This window comes from Lissotriton vulgaris, unplaced genomic scaffold (genome assembly GCF_964263255.1).
Source record: "Lissotriton vulgaris unplaced genomic scaffold, aLisVul1.2 SCAFFOLD_219, whole genome shotgun sequence".
In the NCBI taxonomy this organism is placed as follows: Eukaryota; Metazoa; Chordata; class Amphibia; order Caudata; family Salamandridae; genus Lissotriton; species Lissotriton vulgaris.
Window position 1 is genome coordinate 1,905,489 of NW_028246735.1, and position 26,286 is coordinate 1,931,774.

At 48.5% G+C, this 26,286-nt stretch overlaps 1 protein-coding gene across 12 annotated transcripts in view; it reads left to right on the plus strand.

Moving 5' to 3' along the window:
* Positions 1 to 26,286, plus strand: part of LOC147665765 (butyrophilin subfamily 1 member A1-like) — a 523,821-nt gene that overhangs the window by 249,297 nt on the left and 248,238 nt on the right. For 6 of the 12 annotated variants that reach the window (XM_086949524.1, XM_086949523.1, XM_086949526.1 and 3 more), the window contains 2 exons: positions 7,641 to 7,661; positions 10,299 to 10,319. The exons of 1 other annotated variant lie outside the window; for it this stretch is intronic. In XM_086949524.1, the coding sequence (XP_086805650.1) occupies positions 7,641 to 7,661; positions 10,299 to 10,319 (42 nt within the window). The remainder of the gene's footprint in view (positions 1 to 7,640; positions 7,662 to 10,298; positions 10,320 to 26,286) is intronic. 5 more of the 12 variants (XM_086949527.1, XM_086949531.1, XM_086949533.1 and 2 more) reach the window with 2 other exon arrangements.

A 26,286-nucleotide genomic window follows, 5' to 3' on the forward strand; every position in this document is an offset into this window, starting at 1 on the left:
CCCGAGCGCCGCAAAACAGGAAGCCAGGCACTACGGTGCCTGACGCGGGGCGGGACTTCCGGTTTTGGAGGGAAGTCCCGCCCGCCGCTGCGCCCCGATTGGCTGCCCGCTGCCGCGGGGAAAAAGAAACAAACAGCGCGAGCCATTGACGGCCCGGTCCCGAGATGGGGGACCGGGGGAACAGGTAGCGGGCCGGGCGCATTGTGAAGGCGGGGCTCTCATGTGCTGAGAGAGCCCCGCAAAGCGCTACCGCCACCCAGGAGAAAGGACCGGAGTCCCCCACGAACCGCCCGGTAAGTGAAGGAGGGCTGGTGGGGGCTCCGTGACGGTGCAAGGCTCTGGGGCAGTTCCCATTTGTTCGCCGAGCGGCCCCAGTTGGCAGAGGGCCGCTCCAACGCGTCAGGTGGCATCTTCTTTTCGAGGCAGGAGGCTCAAGGGGCATTGGCGGCATCTCGAGTCCCCCAGAGGGGGGGACTCCCTACAACGGCGCTGCGGTATGAAGAGTTGTGCCTGAGCAAGGCACCAGTTCAATTGCCCCCCAGAGCGGCCCCACTTGGCAGCGGGCCGCTCCCACGTTGTCCAGCAGACATATCCTGGGGGCATTTATTGTGTTCGAGCCTAGAGAGGCTGCTTGGGGGCATTGGTATTTAGGGGCCCCATTGTTGTTTGAGAGCCCAGAGAGGCTCCATCATTTGCATAATTGTGCAGAGCCTGGAAGGCTCCAACGTTGCCCCCTCATCTCCAGTTGCCCAGCACTTTGTGGGCAACTGCCACGTTTAGGGCCCTGACTCTGAGACACAGGGCGTCCTAGCCCCAACAAGGCCAGTTGGCCTAGGGAAAGTCACAGTTGGTGACTAATGTGGATTTTGCTATTGCTACGTTTAGGTTCTGGCTCAAGTGGCGCAACCTGGACTTTGTGAGTTCTGCGCTAAAGATGATTTATGCGCTAACTGAGGTTTAGATGCTGTTATGATCTATGTCCTATTGCTTTTGGGTGCTAGGAAATGTACAATGTGTAGTATGTTTTGCGCACCCTGTGTTCTACACCGCTGAACGTGTGATGCGTCATGTGTTCCTTACACCGCTGAATGTGTTGTTGATACATCATGTGTTTTGCCCCCAGGTCTATACCCCTAAATGTATGTTGATATTTAGTTGGTTGTTCTTGCTAGTGCAGGTGGTGCAGGTGAGGTCCTGGTTCCCTGCGTGACCTGTTCCTAAGGTGGTTAGGATTGCGTAGGGAGTACTTACCTGATTACCAGTAGTTACTTATTTTGTGCTACAGTGATTTCTGTCAGTTCTAAGTGATATTCCAAGGGCTTGATACTGAGCTTGCCCCCTGACCAGAGTCCCAGGACCAGTGGACTCTCTTGTGCCTGCCCTGACAAATTGCTGGGACTTGTCTGATCTCCCTTGGGCCCCTGGGGCCTTGCTGAAATGTGCCTCGCTCATTCCCCTCGGCAGCTCGTGCACGGCAGCCCGTCCAAGCCTCGAGCAGCACCGCTCTCCCCTGAGCCGCGCCGCTTCGCTGGGTCGCCTGCATCCTGCCTTCCCCTCCTCTTCTGAGCCGCACACATTGGTCGCCCCAGAGAAACGCTTGTACCTTGCCGGTGGCACGCTCAAGCCTCGAGCCGCACCACTCTCCCCTGAGTCGTGCCGCTTCGCTGGGCCGCCCGCTCAAGTTTACTAAGAAGGTCACTCGCATTATCCTTGCAACCAGGTCGGGAGGTACTGTCCGTTAGGCTCTATGTTTAAGTTCTAGGCCTACAAGTATTGTGTTCTAAAAGTGCTGATTCCTGACAGTGGTCCAGGTGGCCCTGTCTTGTAAATATCCCTTGTAAATTCTGCCCGTGCCTCTGGCACAATGTAAAGTGTGTGTTTTATCTAATGTATGTTTATTGGAATACAAAGGCTATTTTTATATATACCCTTGTGTGGAGTTTCCTTTGTGGTGGGCCTTGGGTGTTGTTGCTGGGGTGCGTGCGCAAATACTTAACTCATATCGCCTCCAAGTTTAGCCTTGCTGCTCGCGCCACGTTACCTAGAGGGCGAGTAGGGGTTATCTTGGCGTGTAACTCCCTTGCTCTGACCTTAGGAATGGTGATCCCTGACTGACCTCGACGCGAGTCTTGGCCAGCCAGGGTCCCATTTCTAACACCTTTTTAAGCTGACTTCCCGAGTGGGAAGTATGGAATCAAGAGACTTCAAAATCCAATTATCAAAATCCCTGTTGTCTGATGAGGGGTCCTGGGAAAATGAGGGTCTTGAGTCTGCCAAAGAGCTAGACCACTGTTCTAGTGGGAGCCTAGACCAATTTCTCATTTTTCGCAGAGATGGAATGCGCAAAACGGGTTTGTAGGTGGACCAGGTAAGGGGGATTAAAAAGTGGTCGGTCCACGGAAGATGAGTAATGGGGCCTACCTTGAGCTCAGCACAATTGCTGAACATAGGGTCCAGCAGATGCCCTTTAATGTCCGTGGAGGTTTGGACAAGTTGTTGTAGCTGAACTGCGGCCAAGCTCCCGGTTAGCTCTTTTGCTGCACTATCTGAGCTGTTATCAAAATGGATGTTAAAGTCGCCCAGCAACGTAAAGTTGGAGGGGGAGGTAACAAGTTCTGCTGCTAGGGATGGTAGTGTTGTGTGGAATTGGTTCAGAGGGCCTGGGGGACGGTATATGAGGGTTCCTGTGAAGCTCTCATTAGGGGTAAGTTTGAGGGAAAAGGACAAGCTTTCGCAGTCGGGGATAGTATCCGGGATGCAATAGCACTGGTATAGATCTTTGTAGACAATTGCGAGTCCCCCGCCCCTCCCCTGTGCCCGGTCTCTACGTGTAATCTGAAAGCCAGGGGGAAGCGCTTGTATCAGATCAGGGTCGGAATCAGGGGGTAACCAGGTTTCGGTTAAAAAGACTGCGTCTGGCGCGAGTTCCTCTAGTAATAATGAAATTTCCGTACTATGCTTTGGCAGAGATCTGCAGTTTAGAAGAAACATTGTAAAGTCCTGTAAGTCAGTTCTTTCCTGGGCAGTGTTAAGCCTCGTCGTACAGTGTGGGCAGAGGGTGGGTAGATCAAGGGGGTGATAAGGATGGCAGCATCTGTTTTCTAAGGGGGGGTCTTAGATTGTAAAGGGAACCTAAGCTGTATACCTTCCTTGGTGTCTTGGAGGGAACAAGGGTTGTGGCCCCTTGCCCCGGTCGGCCGCGGACGGGCGCAGACGGGCTTGCCTTGAGCACGCCTTTGGCGTGCTCTCGGCGCGACCGCTGTGCTCGTCCGCTGCGCGGCCGGCATAGGGCGTTCATTATGTAATGGGAGGAGGGGGAGGGGCCGAACAGCTGTACCGTCAACCCAGCTCTACCCCCAATATGGCGGCGGCATTTTTCCCGGTCCCAGCGCCTAATCGGCTGAGGGGGAAGTGTGTGGCAAGGGGGTGAGGATTGTGCAAATGAGCAGTGCAATGAGCAGTATTAAATCACAGCAGCAATACACGTAACAAATACACAGAATAACAATTTTAAAAGTTTCCACAGTTAAAAGTTTTGTTTAAAAAGTAATTTTTGTAGCAGCTAGACTCCCGGCTTCCGCCTCAGGAGGATTCTATCCAATTCTAAGGCAATGCAATGTATGCATTTTTACCATTGTGGGGGTGCAGCTTGAAGCCCCACCCGCCGCAATGGTAAAAATAGAGGATGTGACCGCCAGGGTGGCGGTCACATCCTAATTTCACAGGCCATGCGGAGGTTCCCTCCTACTCGGGGGTTGCGGACGGACGCAAGTCCTTCCGCGATCCTAATGGGCCCCTATGTTCACACAAAACTCCCAACATTTACAGTTAATACTGAGATTCCCAAAAAGTACGGCTTCTATAATCGAAGCAGCAAAAAATCTTCACAGACACACTGGAGCGGAACTAAAAATGGCAGCCATTTTGACTTGGGACCAAATATGTAATTCACAGTATATCACTACAGACAATAAATGGCCCTCTGGACATCCAATTAGAACAATATTAAAACAATAATATAATAATAATGATAAATGAAACTAAAACTAAACATACACAACAAGAGCTCCTGATCTCATATAAGGAGCTCGTTTTCTCATTGGCCTGAACATACATGCTAGTGGAAAACAAAAAAGCACAAGGGCACATTAAGGTATTCACCAGTTCAGATAAGGTTCCTCAATACTGCCACAATACCATTAAGTTATAAAGCGGCAAGTGTCTGCCCTTCAACATATAAATTAAGTCCTTTCTCCCCAGTTTTGGCTGACCAGAGTCACCTGTTTTCCTTCAGTGTGAGCAGGTGATCAATATCACATCTACGTCTAGAACATTTAACCACCTTTAGTACAAACGATTTCATCTCATTCGGGCCGGAGCCATACTCATGTAATGTTCAACTAGGGGTGCAGTAATTAGTTTACAACATATATGCGACTGGCATTGAATTATATGTTTCTTTACTTCTTGTGTTGTTTTTTTCTATATAGTACAGTGAACACAGACATTCAATGCAATAAAATACATTCTTTGACAGACAGTTTGAATGATGTTTCAAAATCCACTTTTCATCATTGATAGTACGTGTTTACACTACTGATGTGGTGGCGTAAGCTGTACAATGGGCACTCGGATAATGACCCACTACAGGTGTCAAGCCCCAAAGCTGGTGTAATGAATTAGGTTCACAATTGTTGTAAGCCCTGACCAGATGATCTCTTAGATTTTGTTAAATGCAAATAATTGTTTATCTCTCTGTGTGTCCACTTTCTGTATTCAATAAAAAACATGTAATATAATCTTTTGTATTCTGTTGGATTCAGTTCCAAATATGAGTTAATTTCTTTGATCAGATGTTCTTTTAGTTTGGGCAAGGCATCACGATCATAGTACCAGGCTCATTTGAGTGAGCGTTTCACATGACGGTAAGGCTAACCCCTCATAACCAATTTGGACTTGAGGCTTTTTAGCCTTCTTGAAATAGTCTTTTCTTTTGATATAGTTGCGTTTGATCCTCAAAAACTGGCCAAAAGAGAAATTATCCTTCAGATTACGTGGATGATAACTGGTGTATTTCAAAATTGTGGGCCATATTACCAACAGTTAGCGATATTTATTGCTAACTGAGCTTAGCGTTAATTTTTTTAACGCCGCGCTTCGCCCAATATTATCGCTGAGATAACGTCCTATAACCAACGTGTATCTCAAAAGCGATAATATTGCAGGCGTTAGCATGAATATCGCTGGAAAACCAGCGGTGTTCACGCACCTATTGGATAACATGGCTAAGAACTGGTATTTGCAGGGTTTAGCGTTTGGCGATATTCGCGCTTAGCGCGAATATTTCCATCGCTTCGCCTTTCTTGGTAATAGGCGATAGCGAGGTTACCGACTGCTTTCAGTCGCTAACCGGTTGGGTACGCCCACTTTGCATGTCATTAGCGATAAATATCGCTGACATGCAAAGCGGGCCCCAAATCGCTCGCTATCGCCAACCAGCTTGGTAATAGGGCGATGGAATTATCATCGCCTAGAGGCCGAAAACGGCCGCTTAAGCGGCGATGATTCAATATCGCCACCCTTGGTAATATGCCCCTGTGTTCCTAGCTGTAGATTTTGTATATAGACTAAGTGATAAAGATCCTGAGTCAGAACTAATATTTAAATCAAGAAAGCGTATTGACTGTTTATAGTAGTCAATAGTAAATTGAAAGTTATTGTTATTGTCTATTCAACCACAGATGGAAATCCATAAATTTATCCACGGAACTGTGCCAGATCAAAAAGGCATCATCAATTTATCTTAGATATTTCTTCACATTATTTATGAAAGGGTTGTTATTGTAAATAACCTTATTTCCAAAGGAGGCGACATACAGATTGGCTGGGTTTTCTGGACATTGATAATCTGTTCCACTGCCTATGCACATCCACCCCTTTAGTGATTACTGAATCAAGAGTAAAATGTCAATTTATCGGCCATTTCTATGGCATGCAACGAAGTACTTACTCTCATCTGGCAGTAACACTTGGATTTCATGAATATTTCATGACATCATCATCATTGATTAGGAAAAAGTAGAAATGCATAAATACCTTCTGGTGCAAAAATATGAGACTGTTCCCTACTTTTGGGAGATACAATGAAGAAACTTGTGCCAAAGGACAGCTATTACCTTTTTATTTTTTAACCATTTCTTTTTCCCTTAACGTCAATAGTGAAAAACAAATTAATTTGCTTAGTTTGCATTTTTATTGGCCAATGTTCGTAGGGTCTTTTATAACGATATATATGATATCACAAATATCTGAAATTTACCTATTGGCTTTCGAAGCAAAAGTAATGCCGGATTGCAGCACAAACTTCAATTGGAGTTCTAACTGGGGATAAGTGGCCTTCATCTGGTCACTGTTTATGTTTCAGCCTCGCACAAGTTGCTAGGATGTGAAATGAAATAGCTAATTTGCTATTCCATAACAAAGCCATGTTGTGAGAACCATCTTAGAAACTCAAGAAGAGACTCGCTCTTTACTGCTCTAGCAAATTTAGCATATCACCTAAAAAAAGCAAGCGGGAGTTAGGATGATAAGGACTCAACATCCATGTCAGAATGTTTCCTGCTGTTTCATCTCACCATGACAGTATTTACTACTTTTTATAGTCTGTATTGTTAACAATCAGAGTTTATGTATTGAGTTATGAGTTTAAAATAAATATTTTTAAATACATGTCCTGTTTCTTAGTGGTTTTGAGCGTGTTACTCATCAATGAAAGAGGGGTTGGAGTTCGACTGTATCCCTGAAAATATCAGACATTGCAATGATTTGTCATTCCCCCCGTCTCTAGAATGCCATAATCAGAAACCCCAATCAGACTTCTTCCTTTCAGTATTAGATAAAGCTGCTGTATTTATTAGCTACCCTGATATCTAGTAGCTGAAGATTTACATTTTTAAACTGACTTTAATTTTAGCATTTCTTTTCAGTTCAAGAAAGCATAATAACATCTTAGTGTAGGATTCGTACAAGGGTAGGTGGCTGAGCAGCATCCACTTTTTTTTCTTCATTGACAAGCATCTAAAATATTCCAGAATTCCACAACGGACACATCTGAGCAATGTAGGCTTGGGCCACAGGTTATACCTTATTGCTGCCGATGTGAGTGGACATAAGCATTACCTATGGTTACGGCATATATAAGAAACAAATAGAAGAGTGAGGCAGAGACAGATCTATGATGAAGGGATGGTCCCATGCTTATGATTTAAAGTAGTAATATGTGACTTTATTTAAAAATATCTTTTCTGCATCACATTATAAAGGCATCATGTAAGTTAAATGTGGGCACAGACACAAAGGTTTTACACAGCCTCTAAGATGGTGCACATGATTGTAGGTCTTGCAAATTTCCAAATGCAGATAAATCTGTTCTGTTCAATCCTGACTGTTGAATGCTCATTGTGGTGTGCATTTTCAATCTCATAATTTTTAACAATGTTTGTGAACAGCTTGTATTGTGAGAATTTTGCCCGACCACAGTTGCCATAAGAATGGAACAACTCTTGAAAGTTTGCCTTTTACATTTTTATCAATTGAATATTTAATCTGCATAAGTAACACATTTGTTGTCCCTTTTTCAGACACTCTTCAGAAGGAAAAAGGTATGTGAAATTGCATTGAAAGAAGGGTGAGGGCAAGGACACATCTACTTAAGTTAGAGTACGTATGTTAAACAACTTGTCTGTATATTGCTACTGCTTGTCGTGCATCATTTGCTTTTGATGAAGTTGAGAACTATATTGTGCTCCACAGCAACTACTAGCTGAACTGTGTTTCCTTTATACAAAACCATAAGTCCCCTACACAGTGAGAAAAGCAAGTCCCACTCTTCACTGCAACACCAAACACTAAGACACACACCAAGGGTTTTTACTCAATTTAGACTTTTCAACTCCATCTTAAAAATATTCCTAAATTACCATTTTCAAGTTCAAAAATCATTTGTTTGCTAATTAAGTAGACATATCTAAGAAAAGAATTTCCAAATGATAGTACATCTAAAGAAAGAATTTCCAAATGAAATTTGAGGTTTACATCATGAACATTTTGTTTGTTACATATATTTGAAGCATTTTTATAATTTACACTGAATGTATTACTATTTTACAGACACCCTAACTACTATGGTGACAGACAACATTATGTCATTTACTTCAACAAACCATGCCAATAATCAAAGGGCTATAGAAAAGTATAATAATCATAAATGTGATAGGTCAAACATATAAACTATTTATGACTATATGAACAGAAATATATTATGAATATCACATTTGCAGATGTTTTTCAAAAAGAAGTTAGAATATTTAGAAAATCCTCTCAGATAGATAATGCTACTCTTTCTGAGGTTTCTTTGTCTGTCTAGTTTCACCAGTGGGCAATGTAGAGATAAATTGCACTTTTTCAAAGCAAGATTACATGAGTCTTCTCTATAGCTTCTCAGATAGGTGATTTAATTAAAGCAACAGGTACGTTTTTAAATTGAGCAATAATAGATGGATCTTATGGAAAAGCAAATTAAATCATTCCACTTGCCTTGGTAGCTGCAAAATCTCTCTCCTATTATTTGAAGACAACACCCTTCTGATCTCAAAGACCCCTAGTGGACTACAACGTTTGGGGAATAAATCTAAAGACTTTTGCACTGAACAGTGGGCTTGTAATAAACCATTCTAAGACCAAGTTTATGGCCCTTACCCCTCACAAAACAATTAGGGGTTTGATAATGCTGGTGGGGTCAACCTCTGGATAGGATATGTGAGTTTGACTCTTTGGGGATTAGGTGAACCAGATTTATGGTGTGGGACCACATGTTGAGAAGAGCAGCCTAAATTTAATTCCTCACTCGGCTGCAATTTTAAGACACTATTGGATATCGCGGACCAGGTGTTTTCTCCCGTATTCTAGGTATCCAGAGTTTTTTTTTAAATATCTTTTTTATTGGCATTTATACATATAGTGGGAAGATAACCAGCACAGTTACTGAAGTAGAGCAAGAGCACATTCACTACAGCAATTTTGGATTACAGCTAGGATCATATTTTAGGTGCATCCTGCAAGGCAATGTTAAGTTTTCAGTTCAGTATCGCATACACACACAATAATACTGGCAGCAAGAATTCCTGGCGGATACAAGCATCTTCGTAACAGTCAATTGTTATTAACTCCGATTCAGTGGGGAGTTGGTGAGCATCTATTTTTGTATCTTGTTGTCCATATACATATGGTTGTTGTCTACCTTACCATCTCTGCAGTATACACTCAATCAGTCCTAGGCTGATAAAAGACGCCAATCAAAAAAAGATAAACCATACAAAACAAAACAAACTTTGGATAGGATATGTGAGTTTGACCCTGTTTGGAGTATAAAATGTAACAATTCTAACAGCCCATTCTGGCCTATGGAGAACAGTTAGCCTTGCAATAGTGAAAAACGAAAATGCTGTAATTCACTATTAGGACATACCACACACATCAGGGCTACCTTATACTTACAATGCACCCTGCCCTTGGGCCTACCATAGAGGTGACTAATATGAAGAAAAGGGAAGGTTTTAGGGACTGGCAAGTGGGTGCACTTGCCCAGGCAGCATGACAGTACCAGACTGCACGCAGGCTCTGCAATGGCAGACCTTAGACACATTTTACAAGGCTGCTTCTGTGGGTGACACAACCAGTGCTGCAGGCCCATCAGCAGCATTTGGATTTACACGCCCTGGGCACACACAGTGCACTAGACTAGGGTCTGACAAGTAAACCAAATAGCCAAACATGGAACCACTGATTAATACATCAATTTACAGTAGGGGGCACCTGCACTGTGGCACTGTATAGCATTGGCACAGTGCCCAAAGCATCTAACACCAGCGAAAATACATGAGGCAACAGCAAAAATTGAAGAGAGACCCACGCCAATGGTGCCAGGTCTAACAGACACTTAGCATCGATGTCCTTTATTTGTTGTATTCTAACTATATATCTTTTTAAGTGCCAATTGTAACTAATTATAAAGTATTTTATTTATTACAATTTAAAGGTACACTTCCATTGAACATTTAAATTTTGTAATGGCATGACACAGCACCGTGTTGTAAATTGAGTTTGTGTATCTTTAGTTTTACATATGTACTGTTATGTACTTTTATGGTTGAAAACTCTGAATAAAGTATTTGATGTTGAAATATTTTACACATCTGAAAACAAAATTAAATTAGTTTTCTCCACATTTTCTCTTATAGGTGATTTAATTAAAGAAAGAGGTAAGTTTATAAATTGAGCAATCATAAATGGATCTTATATAAAAGTAAATCTGAAGGAAACATGTTAGTTATAGATTCCTTACCTTAGAATTACCCCCAGGTGTCAGACTGGATCCGGAAAGTTTCTTCGTCAGCAGTACCCCTGCGCGTCGAAAGGTGGTGTCGGTCAGCTCCTCGATCATCATTGGCATTGTGGTTGCCAGGATGATGTTGCAGCAGCTACTTAGACGCTGTTCTCACGGGCTGACATCAGTTCTTTCTTTTCCTGAGCTAGCCATTGCAGATCATGGAAGAGCGGTACCTCTAGTCCATTTTTTACAAATCTTTTTGCGACTTTTGTGGACTTCTTTTTTGAGTCGTATGACACCTGGTGTACGAGGGATGCCCGGTTTCAAACAATGCAGTTCCTGTAAGCGACTGATGTCAGTGACTGATCCCCATCGCATGTGTCTTTTTGCCTGGAGCATGACGATGACCCCAAGTCATGCTCTGACTGCCGGCCCATGGCCCCGAAGACTTTGCGGGAGCGGTACCGTAAGTTACTCGATGCTGGGTAGCTGGTTCCATGCCACTCAAGGTCCCAGTCCCGTGGGAGATCGAGGAACCGGTCGCGGAGTCATCATCATCACTCCTCGTCGAATTCTTCGCACTTGGGGTCAGGTAAGTCGAAGCACAGGAAGAATTCGAAAAAGCACTGTCGCTCTTCGACTTCCTCTCACCCATTGGCTGGTGCAGCGCAGGATGTGGGTGGCGCCACTCCCAAGGCTCCGCTTGTGGAACCTCCACAGTCAACTCTGGGCTTCCCTTCTGGGATCGAGCGCAACCCCTGCCCAGCTTCGTCAGTTCTACAAATTGATGCACGCCATTTTTGGGCAGCCTGGTTCCGCCAGCGCGCCATTGTGCCACACGGAGCCGAGTGGGACCATAGACCTTCGACGCCAGCGGCTCCGGCCCCGGCACCACAGGGCCCCCTTGGATCCAGACCTGGTTCGGATCGTTGCCAGTAGGCCTTGTGGTACCTCCCCTGGTGCCGGCTTCACTGCACCACATCCATAGCCGGCACCAGCTGGACCCCCTGCCGGCGTTGACCCCATCTCTTCCCCGACATGAACACGGAGCCAGACCGTCATCACCCAACGCCAGATCTGGCACTGATGGGTAATTTTGTGTCTGTGTTCAGCCCTGGCCCTTATCAGCCAATTTGGCAGCCAGGGGAGGATGATGAGGACTGGGATGGTTATGGTGTACCTTTATCTGACCAGATCGCGGATGAACAGGACTGGAGAAAGGAACTGGGAAAAGCCAATGGTCAAGATACATCCCCAGACCTTGGCATGTTGTCTCCTCCTACCGTGGCTACAGAGGAGGGAGTGTCTTACCCAGTAGTGTTGCAGAGGGCGGCCGAGGCCCTAACCCTCAAACTTCCCACGGTGGCAGTCAGGACTAACCGCCTCACAGAGGTGCATCAGACATCAGCGAGCTCTTTGGAGTCCCTGCTGCTGTTCAATGATCCCTCATCAACATCCTTTTGAGCACCTGGTCCTGGCCCAACACAGGGGCTCCTGTGGCTAGGATTGCTTGACTGACGCCACCACCCTGCTCCAGACGACCCCAATTTCCTGTGCCAACATCCCACCGTGAGAGCTTGATGGTCCAAGCCTCAATTTCCAAAGGCGCATTCCCTAACACACCACCTGATAGGGATTCCAAGGAGCTGGATCAGCTTTGGAAGAAGATGATTTCTTCCTCCAGCTTAGGACTGCAGTCAGCAAACACAGCATGTTTGTTGGGCCATTATTCCCACTCCTTGTGGGATACGGTGGTGAAGGTGCTGCCCAGTGTCCATAGGAGGCCCAGGCCGTACTCTGCCGTACTGTGGAAGAGGGGAGAGAAGCAGCAAAGTTTATGATCCGTTGTGGACTGGACACTGCCGACTCACTGGGTAGGACTATTTCAACATCGGTGGTGCTTCTCCGTCACGCCTGGTTGATATCGACTGGCTTTTAAGGGGATGTGCAGAACTCTCTCATGGACACGCCCTTTGATGGCCATCGCCTGTTTGGTGACAAAGCAGACAGTGCACTAAAGCGTTTCAACCTCTCCACCACATGTCACACACAGTCTGCTTTTCGCCCCCTTCATGGCTACGGAAGGGGTGCCCCAACGCGTCCCTTTTCCAGCCACAGGCCGGCACAAGCTCTTCAGCCCCAGCATGGCCGTGGACTTGGGCACAACCAACGTGGTTCTGGGGGCCAGCGGGTGGGCCAGTCTACCACTGCCCCCTCTGCAGCAGCCTCCAAGCCCTCCTAGTCCGACCTTTCAGGCCCATCAAACACCAGTGGGCATCAGGATCCGCCATCACCTCCCCCACTGGTGCACCATAACTTTGGACAGGTCGGTTTTGCAGATAGTCCGAAGGGGCTACTCCCTCCCCTTTGAGACCAGCCCTGCCACCCCAGTAACATTGCATGTCAGGGGATCATCTTGCACTTCTCCAACAGGAAGTTGCTGCTCTCTTGGCCAAGGGAGCCATCAAGCGCGTTCCTGCCCCAAAAGAAGGTTGTGGTTGTTATTCCCAATACTTTCTGGTGCCCAGGAAGGACAAGGGCCAGAGTCCTATTTTGGATCTCAGGAATGTCAACTACTTCCTCCGGAAGGAGAAGTTCAAAATGTTGACCCTCGCTCAGGTCCTGTCTGCCCTCGACAATGAGACTTGATGGTAGCGTTAGTCTTGCAGGACGCTTATTTTCACATTCCTGTCCTACCGGCCACCGGCGCTACCTGCGGTTCACGGTAGGCCACAAGCAATTTAGGTTTACTGTGCTCCCTTGGGCTTTACCAGTGTTCCTTGGGTGTTCACAAAAGTGATGGCGGTGGTCGCAGCTCCTCTGTGCAGATCAGGGGTTCCTGACTTCCCCAATCTCAACGACTTGTTTTTGTAGGCAGGCTTGCCCCAGGCAGTCACCTCCCACCTCCAGACTACATCCGACCTCCTGCATTCGCTGGGGTTCTCACAGCATCCGGGAAACCTGTCCAATTGCATCCAGATCTTAGAGGGCACTGCACACCAACTTCAGTGGTGGCCCACAAACCAGGATTGGGTCATCAGCAGATCCCTCTCCCTTCCCCACCCGGAGTTCAAAGTGGTGACTGATGCATTACTTCTGGGATGGGATGGCCACATGGGGGAGGTGCAATCAGAGGACTCTGTCTCCAGCGGAGTCCGGGCTCCTTATCAACCTTCTGGAGCTTCGGGCGATTCGTCTTGCACTCAAGGCATTCCTTTCCTCTGTCCGGGGAAGAGTAGTTCAGGTGTTCACAGACAACACCACCGCATATGGTACGGTAACAGACAAGGCAGGATGGGGTTGTGGGCCCTCTGTCAAGAGGCCCTCTGCCTCTGGATATGGCTGGAACATCAGGGCATTGCCCTGGTGGTTCAACACCAGGCAGGTTCACTGAACACCAGGGCGGACGAACTCAGCCGCAGGTGCATGATGTCTCACGAATGGCTTCTGAACTCGGAGGTGGTGCAAGGTCTCTTTCGACAATGGGGAGAGCCTTGGTTAGATATATTCACCACCAATCAGAACGCGCAATATCAGCAATTCTGTGCGTTGGAATTTCTAAGGCGGCACTCGCTCAGTGACACTTTTCATCGCGAGTGGAGTTGCGGTCTTTATACGCCTTTCCGCATATACCACTTCTGCCCAGAGTGCTGAAGAAGATCAAGTGCGACCGGGCCCAAGTCATCCTTGTGGCTCCAGACTGGGCATGGAGAGTCTGGTATCCCGAGCTCTTGAACATGGCCATCTATCCCCCGACTCGACTGCATCTCCGGGTGGATCTTCTGTCGCAGCAGCAGGGGACGGTCCTCCACCCGAACCTGTCTACCATCCACCTACTTGCATGGAAATTGAGTGGCGACAGTTGACAGATTTCGACCTTCCTCCCAAAGTCTGTGATGTTATCTTGGCAGCCAGGTGTCCTTCCACAAAAACGGTATACGCCTGCCGATAGAACACATTTGTGGCATGGTGCACAGCAAAGGCTGTGGATCCTCTTTCTGACCCTCCTTCTGAGGTTCTCTTGTTCCTCCTTTCTTTGGCTCAGCAGGGCTCTACTCTGGACACCCTAAAGGGCTACCTCTCGGACATTTCAGCCTTTCTTAGGCTTCCTGATCAGCCCTCTCTTTTTAAGTACCCTGTTGTATATCACTTTCTTAAGTGCATTACTCATCTCTTTCCTCCTATTCCATTCGTAATGCCTCAGTGGGACTTGAACTTAGTTCTTACCTACCTTATGTGCGCTCCCTTTGAGACGCTACATAACTGTCCTTTTAGACTTTTAACACTAAAAACTGCCTTTCTGGTGGCCATCACGTTTGTACGCAGGGTGAGTGAGCTACAGGCTCTCTCTTCAAAACCTCCCTTTCCTGCTGTTCATCCAGACAAGGTTGTCCTTTGGACGTGTCTTTCCTTCCTACCAAAGGTGGTCACTTCTTTTCACATTGGCCAAACCATCACTTTGCCCACCTTCTGTCAATCTCTTCACCCTTCAAAAGCAGAAGAGCGACTGTGAGAAGGTGGCCTGATATGCAGTGCTCACTATTCTAGTGAACACTATGTATCAGTCCAGCAACCCTTATTGATGATTGGTTGTAAGTCAACCTTATAGACCAGCTATCCTAGTAGCGTGGATACGAGCAGTCTAAGGCTAAAGACTCGAGAGGGCGTGTTAAGCCAGCTGTTATACCACACGTATACCCCTTGAACACCCAGTGAAAGGACACCACACAAGTGTTATGAAAATAAACAGTTATTTATTAAGAATCACAACAGCCCTGTACTCTTTATGAGGACAGGGTACTAAGCACAAACCAAAACTCTTACAAAAATACTTAAGTTAGCACAGTATATACAAATGCCCGAGGGGCACGGAAAACCATATACTTGAAAAGTGGAATGCGAAATTACTAGCAGGTAAGTACAGTACTAATAGCCTTTGGAATCGCTAGGACTTGACTATAGAATCGTTAGATTACTTCTAGGAGACCCAGGGGACTCGGGTGCAGAGTGTGCACTCTCACGCGGGATGCGGGACAAAGTCTATGGTAGCTAGAAATTGCAAAGTTAGTGTTCTCGGGCGAACCCGACCTGGTAGGAAGAAAACGAAAGTGGATTCTGACCCTTGGATACTGAGGCTATGCTGGGGCACCCAAATGCCGAAGTTACCTAGCCCAGGGGCTGCAGCTGCATAGGACTCAAAGGACGTCGGGAATCCTCGTTGACGGACCAGGAGCCTGGAAGAAAGAAGTTGCTGGCAGGCGACCAGTGAAGAAAGTTCGGTGGATCCAAGCCTGGATCGATGGAAGATGACACCTGAAAGCAGAGGGGACCAAGTTCGAGACTACTAGCCAGTAGTCAGTGGGCACCAGGAGGGCACCGGATGGTAGCCACCTCGACAAGGTGCGTGGGTGACGCTGTGCTCGGAGATCTCACGGACCAGGAGGCGTTGTCGGCGACCAGGAAGGAGGATCGAGCTGTCCCACGAAGATAGAAGCTGTCGGCGTCGCTGGACCCAGGATTGGGCAACAAAGCCTTGGCAAATTCAAGCCCACGCGGTGGACCTAAAATGGCGTCTGGAGTGGACCAGGAGAGTCCGGGGTGCCTCTCTTGAAGAAGGAAGCAAGGGCCAGTCTGGAGCAACCAGACCAGCAGCAGTGATGTCGTCGGGCGTCGTTCAGAAGGCCACAAGCCAGCCGGCTAGTAGCCAAACAACGCGGTGCACAGCAAACAGCAGAAGGGCCCCACGCAGATCGTGGAGATGCAGGGAGGCTGATCTTGGATGCTGGAGCTGCGCAGGGTTGGGCCTTCTCGGACCCCAAAGCACTCACCAGTGGAAGACTCGGTGGGCTTGTTACAAAGAAGTCGTGCAGTCTTGGCGATCGTCGGTCCCTCGAGGTCTCGTCGCACTCACAGTTCTCAGCTTTGCTGTAGAGGTGAGTAGAGGTCAGGGGTGCCAGGGAAGCCGGGTCTCGTCGAGCTGGGTCGTCGGATTCATGAAGAAGGACTTGCAGCAGACCGCAGTGTTCTTAGGATGGTGCCTGCGGATGCAGGGTGACTACTCCTTAGCCACAAGGGAGAATCTTGAGGAAGAAATCTTTAAGTCCTTTCGCAGAAAGTCGTGTCTTGATTCCAAAGATGATCTAATTTGAACAGGGGGCCCGCTCCTATCTTTATACTAAAAAGGGGGCTGACCCGGTGACTAGTTCCTGCCTATGGGTGGGACCAGGAGGGGGGTGGTTACACCCCTCTGCCATGCCGGACTTCCCCAGGCCAGGGGCTGGTGTGCCCCTGGAACTGGTTCAGACCGGCCTATGCGTAGTGAGCACCGGGGTGCCACTCAGCAGTCACCTTCCTGAAAAGCCCTGCCTACCCAGGATACACAAAACCATGTCTGGGACGGTGCTAGCACCGCCCCGGACAGGAAACCCTTTGTCCAGGCCTCCCTCGCTAGAAGGACTCCTAGCAGCAGGAGGTCAGACTCGTGTCTGTGGTGGCAGCATCCATTTTGTGGAGCTGAGGCTTCAGTTAACTTTAACCGGGGTTCACAGTTACATCCATGTCGTGTCCCTCTAGAAGGGTGGAATGCTAGCCCCGTCGCCAGAATTGGCGAGGGGTTAGTATTCCAATTCGTATGACACCTTACTCGACATGTTTTGATAAAGCAATACCAAAGTTAGCATTTAACCGCGAGGATTATAATGCACTTAAGAGTATATGGTATGCGATATCATGGAACAGCTATTAGGACTTGATTCCGCAAGCTGCAGACAGGCTCAGCTCATGCCAGAGCACCATCTCACACGATTCCAAGCACTCTGCCTTCAGGATTGTCAAGGCCTGCCATAGGAGTGACTGATAGGAATCTGTGTGTCCATTTTAGGGTTAGGTATAGGTATACTACACCTACAGCAAAGGGTGATTACACGACTTTGCCCCAGCTGTCATGCAGCCAGTTGTGTCAAATTTAGGAGGCCAGTCAGGGGTGGCATAATACATGCTGCAGCCCCCGGCAGCCCTGGGTACACCTATGCCCTGAGTTACAGGGTCTGATAAGGTTGCCCAGTACCAATTGGTAAATGCACCTAGGGTACATGTTGTAATTTAGAAAGAGAACAGCCAGGCTGTGGGTCTGATTGGCAGGCCCACAGCCAGAGAAAGTCGTAAACCAGTGAAACAAAAGCAAAAAATCTGGGTGATCATAGGATTGCAAACAGTCAGGACAGCCTTTTGGTCATGCCAAGCTTTTTGAAGTTCTTGGCTGGCCTTAAGGTTTTCTGATGCCTTCTCCATATACTCAGCCATCCTGGAGCGGAGACCAAGTACATAGTCCACTATGCTGGTTGCAGGCTTTTTGAGAGGTCTCTCCCATCCTTCCTTCACCAAACACAGGGGGCCTCTCACAGGATGCCCATACAAAAGTTCAAAAGGGCTGTAGCCAACCCCCTTTTGTGGGACCTCTCTGTAAGCAAACAGAAGGCAGGGAATCAGGACATCCCATCTACGCCTGCGCTTTTCAGGTAGTCCATGAATCATCCCTTTTAGGGTCCTGTTGAACCTTTCAACAAGCCCATTGCATTGTGGATGATAGGGTGTAGTGAACTTGTAGTTGACACCACATTTCTTCCACATAGCAGTTAAGTAGCTTGACATGAAGTTTGCACCTCTGTCAGAGACAACCTCCTTAGGGAAGCCCACTCTGGAGAACACTCCAACTAGGGCCCTTGCCACCACAGGTGCTGTGGTGGTCATAAGTGGAATAGCTTCAGGATACCTGGTGGCATGATCCACTACCACCAGTATAAACTTGTGCCCTGATGCTGTCTGGGGTTCCATTGGAGTGATTGGACCAACAATGTCAATCCCCACTCTTTCAAAGGGCACCCCCACCACAGGCATTGGTATAAGGGGGCCTTTGTTGTGCCACCTGACTTACCACTGGCTTGGCAAGTGACACAGGAGCAACAAAACTCCTTGGTATCCTCATTCATGTGAGGCCAGTGAAAGTGTGAGACAAGCCTGTCCCAAGTCTTTGTCTGGCCTAAGTGACCTGCTAAGGGAATCTCATGGGCCAAGGTAAGTAGGAAACCTCTCTGAGACAAGGGTACAACCAGCCTCCTGGTCATGCCAGGCTTGGGGTCTCTTGACTCAGTGTACAGGAGTCCATCTTCCCAGTATACCTTGTGGGTACCTGTGGCGTTCCCAGCAGCCTCAGCAGCAGCCTGCTGTCTGAGGGGTTCAAGAGAAGGGCAGTCTAACTGGTCCTTCCCCAGGTCTTCCCTTGAGGGTCCCCCTGAACCCAAGAATTCAACTTGATCAAGTTCAAACTCTCTAGGCTCAGTTTCCCTCAATTCCTGTAGGTCAGCCTCCTCTGAGACTTGATCCACAACCTGGGGCAAGGGGGAAGGCACAGCCTTAACCCTACTGCTCTTTTTCTTGGAAGGTGTCTGGTCCATTGTTCCAGGATCCAGCACCTGTTCAGTGGGGCATTTCCTGACCTGTGACCTGGTCACAGCAAACACATGTGCTGGCAAGCCTAACATCTCCATGTGAGTCCTCTGCTCCACTTCTGACCATTGTGATAACTCCAAATCATTGCCCAACAAACAATCCACTGGGAGGTCTGAACTAACTACAACCTTCTTTTGGCCAGTTACCCCTCCCCAGGAGAAAGCTACAATTGCCATACTGTGATTTGTAGTGACATTGCTTGCATTGGACACCAGGAATTCTGTACCTGGCATGATCTGTCCAGGGTCCACAAAGGTAGGTGTCACCATTGTGACACTGGCACAAGTGTCCCTATAGGCCTGAGCCATTTTTCCATTAATGAAAGGTGTCTGTCTGTATTTGCCCAAAGTATTGGGACTTATGTCAGGGGACATATCCATATCCCCTGTACTGACAAGGACAGCCTGAGTGAGTGTACCAACTAAGTTGTCACACCCCTCAGAACCCAGGGTTAACCCTACTAAACCCTTGGGAGGTGCACTACCACTGCTGGCTGTATTAGGGGGCACAGGTGCCTTAGGGGCTGCAGTGGCAGGAGTCTGCCCTCCTCCTTTCTTGGTGCACTCACTAAACCAGTGAGTTTTACTTTTGCAGTATTGGCACCACCTTTTAGATTGGCCTTCTTTCTTCTTTTGGGGAGCCTGACCCCCACCCTCTTTGGGTTGTTGGGGACCTGTCGAAGACTTCTGGTCATTTTGTTCCCCCTTAGAATCTTTACCCTTCTGGTCTGCTTTCTTCTGACCACCTTGATTCTGGGCCTGGTTCTGTTTAACTCTTGTTCTAACCCATCTGTCTGCCTTCTTTCCCAATTCTTGGGGAGAGGTCAGATCTGAGTCAACAAGATGCTGATGCAACAACTGGTTCTGACAATTGTTTAAAATTTGTTCTCTCATCATCAAATTATACAATCCTTTATAATCAGTAACCTTACTGCCCAGCAACCATCCCTCAAAAGCCTTAGTGGCACAATCTACAAAGTCAGACCAATCTTGAGACTGAGTTTTCTGGGTATCCCTGAACAGCACCCTGTACTGCTCAGTGGTTAGGCCAAACCCTTCAACCAGTGTATTTTTCAAGATTTGGTAATTGTTAGCATCCTCTACTCTTGTAGTGAGGAGCTTATCTCTACCTTTGCCTTCAAAGGAGAGCCACAAGATAGCTGCCCACTGCGTCTGGGGAACACCCTGCACAGTGCAGGCCCTCTCCAGAGCAGTAATCCATTTGTGGATGTCATCCCCTTGTTTAAAGGGGGGCACTATCTTACCAAGGTGCTTTGTATCAAAACTCCTTTCCCTATTGCTAGGTACAATGCTGCCACCAGTGGGGACTACCCCACTTAACTGTTGCTCTCTAGCAAAGGCAAGCCTTTCTTTGGCCAGGGCAAGTTCTTCCCTTTCAATCCTCAGATTGGCTGCCCTTTCTTTAGCTTCATACACTCTCCTCTGAGGGGAAGTCATCCCTCTTTGAGAAGAGTTGTGAGAGCCATTGGTTTGAAGGGATCTGCCAGAGCCTCTTGACAGAGATCTGGCTCGTCCATTCCCAATGTTAAGCTGACCTGATAGTGGCCCCAGGGGTCCCCCAGTACCACTGTCATGTTTGCTTAAGTTGGACCTGGTTAGTCTACTGACTTCTACCTGTCCCTTGTCTGCCTCATCCCCAGAGGGATCCTCATTCTCATCCTCCTCTACATCTTCATTCTCAGTTGAGAGGTGGATGAGGTCAGGGTCTCCTCTGGTTCCCTCAAGGGGAGGCATGCCTCCTTCTGGATTAGAAGGGCTAAGAAGTCTCTCAGCCTTTCTGGCATCATAAGTATCTAGGAGACCAATCAGAAAGGAGGTGGTGGGGTTAGCCCCTTGCTTAATCTTCCTAGAGGTACATACTTGTCGTAACTCATGGAAGCTAAGCACAGTATATCTTGAAGGGATGACCTGTGGAGGGTCAACTGACACAAGGGGAGACTCAGAGTTTCCTCCTTTGTCCGACATACTGTTTCTAGTGTGGTGTAAGTGATGCACCTACCTACACTATGTGTTTACCTACTGATCCCTTGCTAAGAGTTGTAGCCAAGGTGTGCTAGGCCTTGAGGAGCTGCAACAGCTGGTTCAGTAGAACTCAGAGTATTCTAAGCTTAGTTATATGTACTAACAGTACTTATGTGATCTTTCAACAAGATATTCTTAGGATACGTGTGGTAAAACAACAGCAAGCTCAAATCCCAACCGCTGCTCACCAATGTGAGAAGGTGGCCTGATATGCAGTGCTCACTATTCTAGTGAACACTATGTATCAGTCCAGCAACCCTTATTGATGATTGGTTGAAAGTCAACCTTATAGACCAGCTATCCTAGTAGCGTGGATACGAGCAGTCTAAGGCTAAAGACTCGAGAGGGCGTGTTAAGCCAGCTGTTATACCACACGTATACCCCTTGAACACCCAGTGAAAGGACACCACACAAGTGTTATGAAAATAAACAGTTATTTATTAAGAATCACAACAGCCCTGTACTCTTTATGAGGACAGGGTACTAAGCACAAACCAAAACTCTTACAAAAATACTTAAGTTAGCACAGTATATACAAATGCCCGAGGGGCACGGAAAACCATATACTTGAAAAGTGGAATGCGAAATTACTAGCAGGTAAGTACAGTACTAATAGCCTTTGGAATCGCTAGGACTTGACTATAGAATCGTTAGATTACTTCTAGGAGACCCAGGGGACTCGGGTGCAGAGTGTGCACTCTCACGCGGGATGCGGGACAAAGTCTATGGTAGCTAGAAATTGCAAAGTTAGTGTTCTCGGGCGAACCCGACCTGGTAGGAAGAAAACGAAAGTGGATTCTGACCCTTGGATACTGAGGCTATGCTGGGGCACCGAAATGCCGAAGTTACCTAGCCCAGGGGCTGCAGCTGCATAGGACTCAAAGGACGTCGGGAATCCTCATTGACGGACCAGGAGCCTGGAAGAAAGAAGTTGCTGGCAGGCGACCAGTGAAGAAAGTTCGGTGGATCCAAGCCTGGATCGATGGAAGATGACACCTGAAAGCAGAGGGGACCAAGTTCGAGACTACTAGCCAGTAGTCAGTGGGCACCAGGAGGGCACCGGATGGTAGCCACCTCGACAAGGTGCGTGGGTGACGCTGTGCTCGGAGATCTCACGGACCAGGAGGCGTTGTCGGCGACCAGGAAGGAGGATCGAGCTGTCCCACGAAGATAGAAGCTGTCGGCATCGCTGGACCCAGGATTGGGCAACAAAGCCTTGGCAAATTCAAGCCCACGCGGTGGACCTAAAATGGCGTCTGGAGTGGACCAGGAGGGTCCGGGGTGCCTCTCTTGAAGAAGGAAGCAAGGGCCAGTCTGGAGCAACCAGACCAGCAGCAATGATGTCGTCGGGCGTCGTTCAGAAGGCCACAAGCCAGCCGGCTAGTAGCCAAACAACGCGGTGCACAGCAAACAGCAGAAGGGCCCCACGCAGATCGTGGAGATGCAGGGAGGCTGATCTTGGATGCTGGAGCTGCGCAGGGTTGGGGCTTCTAGGACCCCAAAGCACTCACCAGTGGAAGACTCGGTGGGCTTGTTACAAAGAAGTCGTGCAGTCTAGGCGATCGTCGGTCCCTCGAGGTCTCGTCGCACTCACAGTTCTCAGCTTTGCTGTAGAGGTGAGTAGAGGTCAGAGGTGCCAGGGAAGCCGGGTCTCGTCGAGCTGGGTCGTCGGATTCGTGAAGAAGGACTTGCAGCAGACCGCAGTGTTCTTAGGATGGTGCCTGCGGATGCAGGGTGACTACTCCTTAGCCACAAGGGAGAATCTTGAGGAAGAAATCTTGAAGTCCTTTCGCAGAAAGTCGTGTCTTGATTCCAAAGATGATCTAATTTGAACAGGGGGCCCGCTCCTATCTTTATACTAAAAAGGGGGCTGACCCGGTGACTAGGTCCTGCCTATGGGTGGGACCAGGAGGGGGGTGGTTACACCCCTCTGCCATGCCGGACTTCCCCAGGCCAGGGGCTGGTGTGCCCCTGGAACTGGTTCAGACCGGCCTATGCGTAGTGAGCACCGGGGTGCCACTCAGCAGTCACCTTCCTGAAAAGCCCTGCCTACCCAGGATACACAAAACCATGTCTGGGACGGTGCTAGCACCGCCCCGGACAGGAAACCCTTTGTCCAGACCTCCCTCGCTGGAAGGACTCCCAGCAGCAGGAGGTCAGACTCGTGTCTGTGGTGGCAGCATCCATTTTGTGGAGCTGAGGCTTCAGTTAACTTTAACCGGGGTTCACAGTTACATCCATGTCGTGTCCCTCTAGAAGGGTGGAATGCTAACCCCGTCGCCAGAATTGGCGAGGGGTTAGTATTCCAATTCGTATGACACCTTACTCGACATGTTTTGATAAAGCAATACCAAAGTTAGCATTTAACCGCAAGGATTATAATGCACTTAAGAGTATATGGTATGCGATATCATGGAACAGCTATTAGGACTTGATTCCGCAAGCTGCAGACAGGCTCAGCTCATGCCAGAGCACCATCTCACACGATTCCAAGCACTCTGCCTTCAGGATTGTCAAGGCCTGCCATAGGAGTGACTGATAGGAATCTGTGTGTCCATTTTAGGGTTAGGTATAGGTATACTACACCTACAGCAAAGGGTGCTTACACGACTTTGCCCCAGCTGTCATGCAGCCAGTTGTGTCAAATTTAGGAGGCCAGCCAGGGGTGGCATAATACATGCTGCAGCCCCTGGCAGCCCTGGGTACACCTATGCCCTGAGTTACAGGGTCTGATAAGGTGGCCCAGTACCAATTGGTAAATGCACCTAGGGTACATGTTGTAATTTAGAAAGAGAACAGCCAGGCTGTGGGTCTGATTGGCAGGCCCACAGCCAGAGAAAGTCGTAAACCAGTGAAACAAAAGCAAAAAATCTGGGTGATCATAGGATTGCAGACCCTACTCTCCTACAGCGACTCCACTGTCTGGATCCAAAATGTGCGCTTTCATTTTACTTGGATCGCACAAAACAATTCCGGGTGGATGACCTACTCTTTGTTGGCTTCCCGGGTGCCATGAAAGGTCGGGCAGTGCACAAGCAGACCATTTCTCGATGGGTCGTCTTGTGCATCAAGGCTCGTTTCTCTTTGGCTAAGAAGGAGCCTCGAGTGGGGTTAAGAGCCTATTCTACCAGGGCGCCTGCAGCTACCACTGCTTTGGGACGTGGAGTTCTCCTTAATGACATCTGTCAGGCAGTTACGTGGGCCTCACTGCACACGTTCACTAAACACTACTGCCTGGACAGCTAAGTCCGGAGAGACGGCTTCTTTGGCTGTTCTGTTCTCCAGGACTTTCTGGTGTGAACTTGGTTCGCAGACCCACCTCCAGGGTTGGTATTGCTCGGGTATCTATTCTAAGGTAAGGAATACATAACTAGCATGTTTCTTTCAGATGCACAAGTTACTTACCTTTGGTAACGATATTTCTGTAAGAAACATAAGTTAGTTATAGATTCCTTAAGGCCCGACCATCCTCCCCGTTCTACGAACTGATTTCTAGGGTTAAGGTCTCTCCTTTTCAGGGCCCTAGTATTGTGCACCAGTGGTCAGTGTCTTGTATGGCTCAGAGCTACTGACGTGGAAAGTCGTGTATAGAACTGATGTCAGCGCACAAGGGCAGCGTCTAAGTAGCTGCCACGCCGTCATCTCGGCGACCATGATGCCAACGACGATCGCGGAGCTATTCAACGCCACCTTTCGACGTGCAGGGGTACTGCTGACAAAAAAACTTTCCGGATCCAGTCTGACGCCTGTTGGTAATTCTAAGGTAAGGAATCTATAACTAACTTATGTTTCTTACAGATATATTGTTACCGAAGGTAATTAACTTGTGCTTCTACTTACCTCATATTAATTTGTTTTTGTGTACACAATCTCCAACATGAAAAAGGGGAGTGTGATGGTCATTCTATTAATATAGTGGCATTGGATATTTTATGAACTTTTCAAGTGGTATTTTACTGTCACTGTACACAGTAGTTCATCTATCCCAGTTCAAGTTTGGAAATAGTTTTTTTGGCATCAATATCAGGGACCTTAGTGGCTTCTTGCATAAAGCTCTCAAATGTTGAAATCCTTCTACGTATTGATGATCTGATTCTGGAAAGTAAGGATATGACGGGGACCAGGCAGGGCTGTCCCGTTTCTCCCCTTTTATTTTCCCTCTTCATCGAGCCATTGGCAATAAAGATCCGAGTAAACACATCAATTCTGGCTCCTCTACCAGGGATGACAAAAATTAAGCTCTGTGCAGATGATTTCATATCTGAACTCAGATAAGGCAAATATCCAGTTGGCGATTGGGAAAATTCAAGCATTTACAGATTTAGGGGAATAAAAGGTCAACCAGTCCAAAATGGAGCTCCTCCTTTTTATCACCAGAGGTCGATCTTCCTTAATGGGTAAAAATGTGGCCATTAGGGGCGTGGCTTGGCAGGCTGCAAGATGGCCGCACCTTGAGTGGGCTCTGCTGGCCAAGCTTTCCATCCAACATAATCCTGCAGCCTGAGTAACATTTGCTGCCTTCCTGTACCGCCTACCTGATTGTGGGGACATCTGGAACCTGCTGCCGCCTTTCCTGTTTCTTCCGGGGCTCCCAGGGCCGAGGACGGGGCCGCTGGACCGGAGCTGAGGCCGGGCCTCGTGTCCTCTGCCATCTCTTTCGTGGCGCCTGGTCGGGAGCCACGGCACTGAGGAGGCGCCCGCGGCGGGACATCCATCGCCCTCTGGTGAGTGGCACCCCCCGGAGGGGGTCAGCTGGAGGCGGGCTGTGGGCAGCTTGCTGCCCGTCCCACTCCTGGGGGTTCGCTGCCTGTCTGGGGGCCTAGTGCCGGCATCGGCTTTGCCCAGCGGCCTGGTCCCGGCCTGGGTGCGGGCCTGTCTAGTCGGCGGCGGTGGTCCCGGGCCCCGCCTGATCTGTGACTTCCTCTGTGGGACTCAGGACTCTGGGCACTGCGGGCTGCGGTCGGGTTGGGCTGGAGGTCCTGCCATCGCGGTGTGCGAGCGGTTGGAGCTACCGGTAGATTCCCGGCTCGGGTGTCTGAGGGTGAGGCCCTCAGACACGTCCTTCAATCCTCCTGGGAGGCACAGAGGCACAGCATCGGTGGTGCGGGGCCGCAGGGGGGCGCCAGCCGGCATCCTCTCCCCTCTGACTGCTGCCTGCGGCTTATCCCCGGCTCGTATCTCACGAGGAGGCCCTATTTGGCGACGCTGCGACTCACCTGCTTGGGCCCCAGCTCTCTGGTCACGCGACTTTGACACTGCAACTAGCTCCGCCAGGACTCATCTCTGCCTGTGAGCCTCCTCATCTACTTTCGCCTTCTGCTTGGGTGTCCAGTGGGTCCCTCGTGCTGT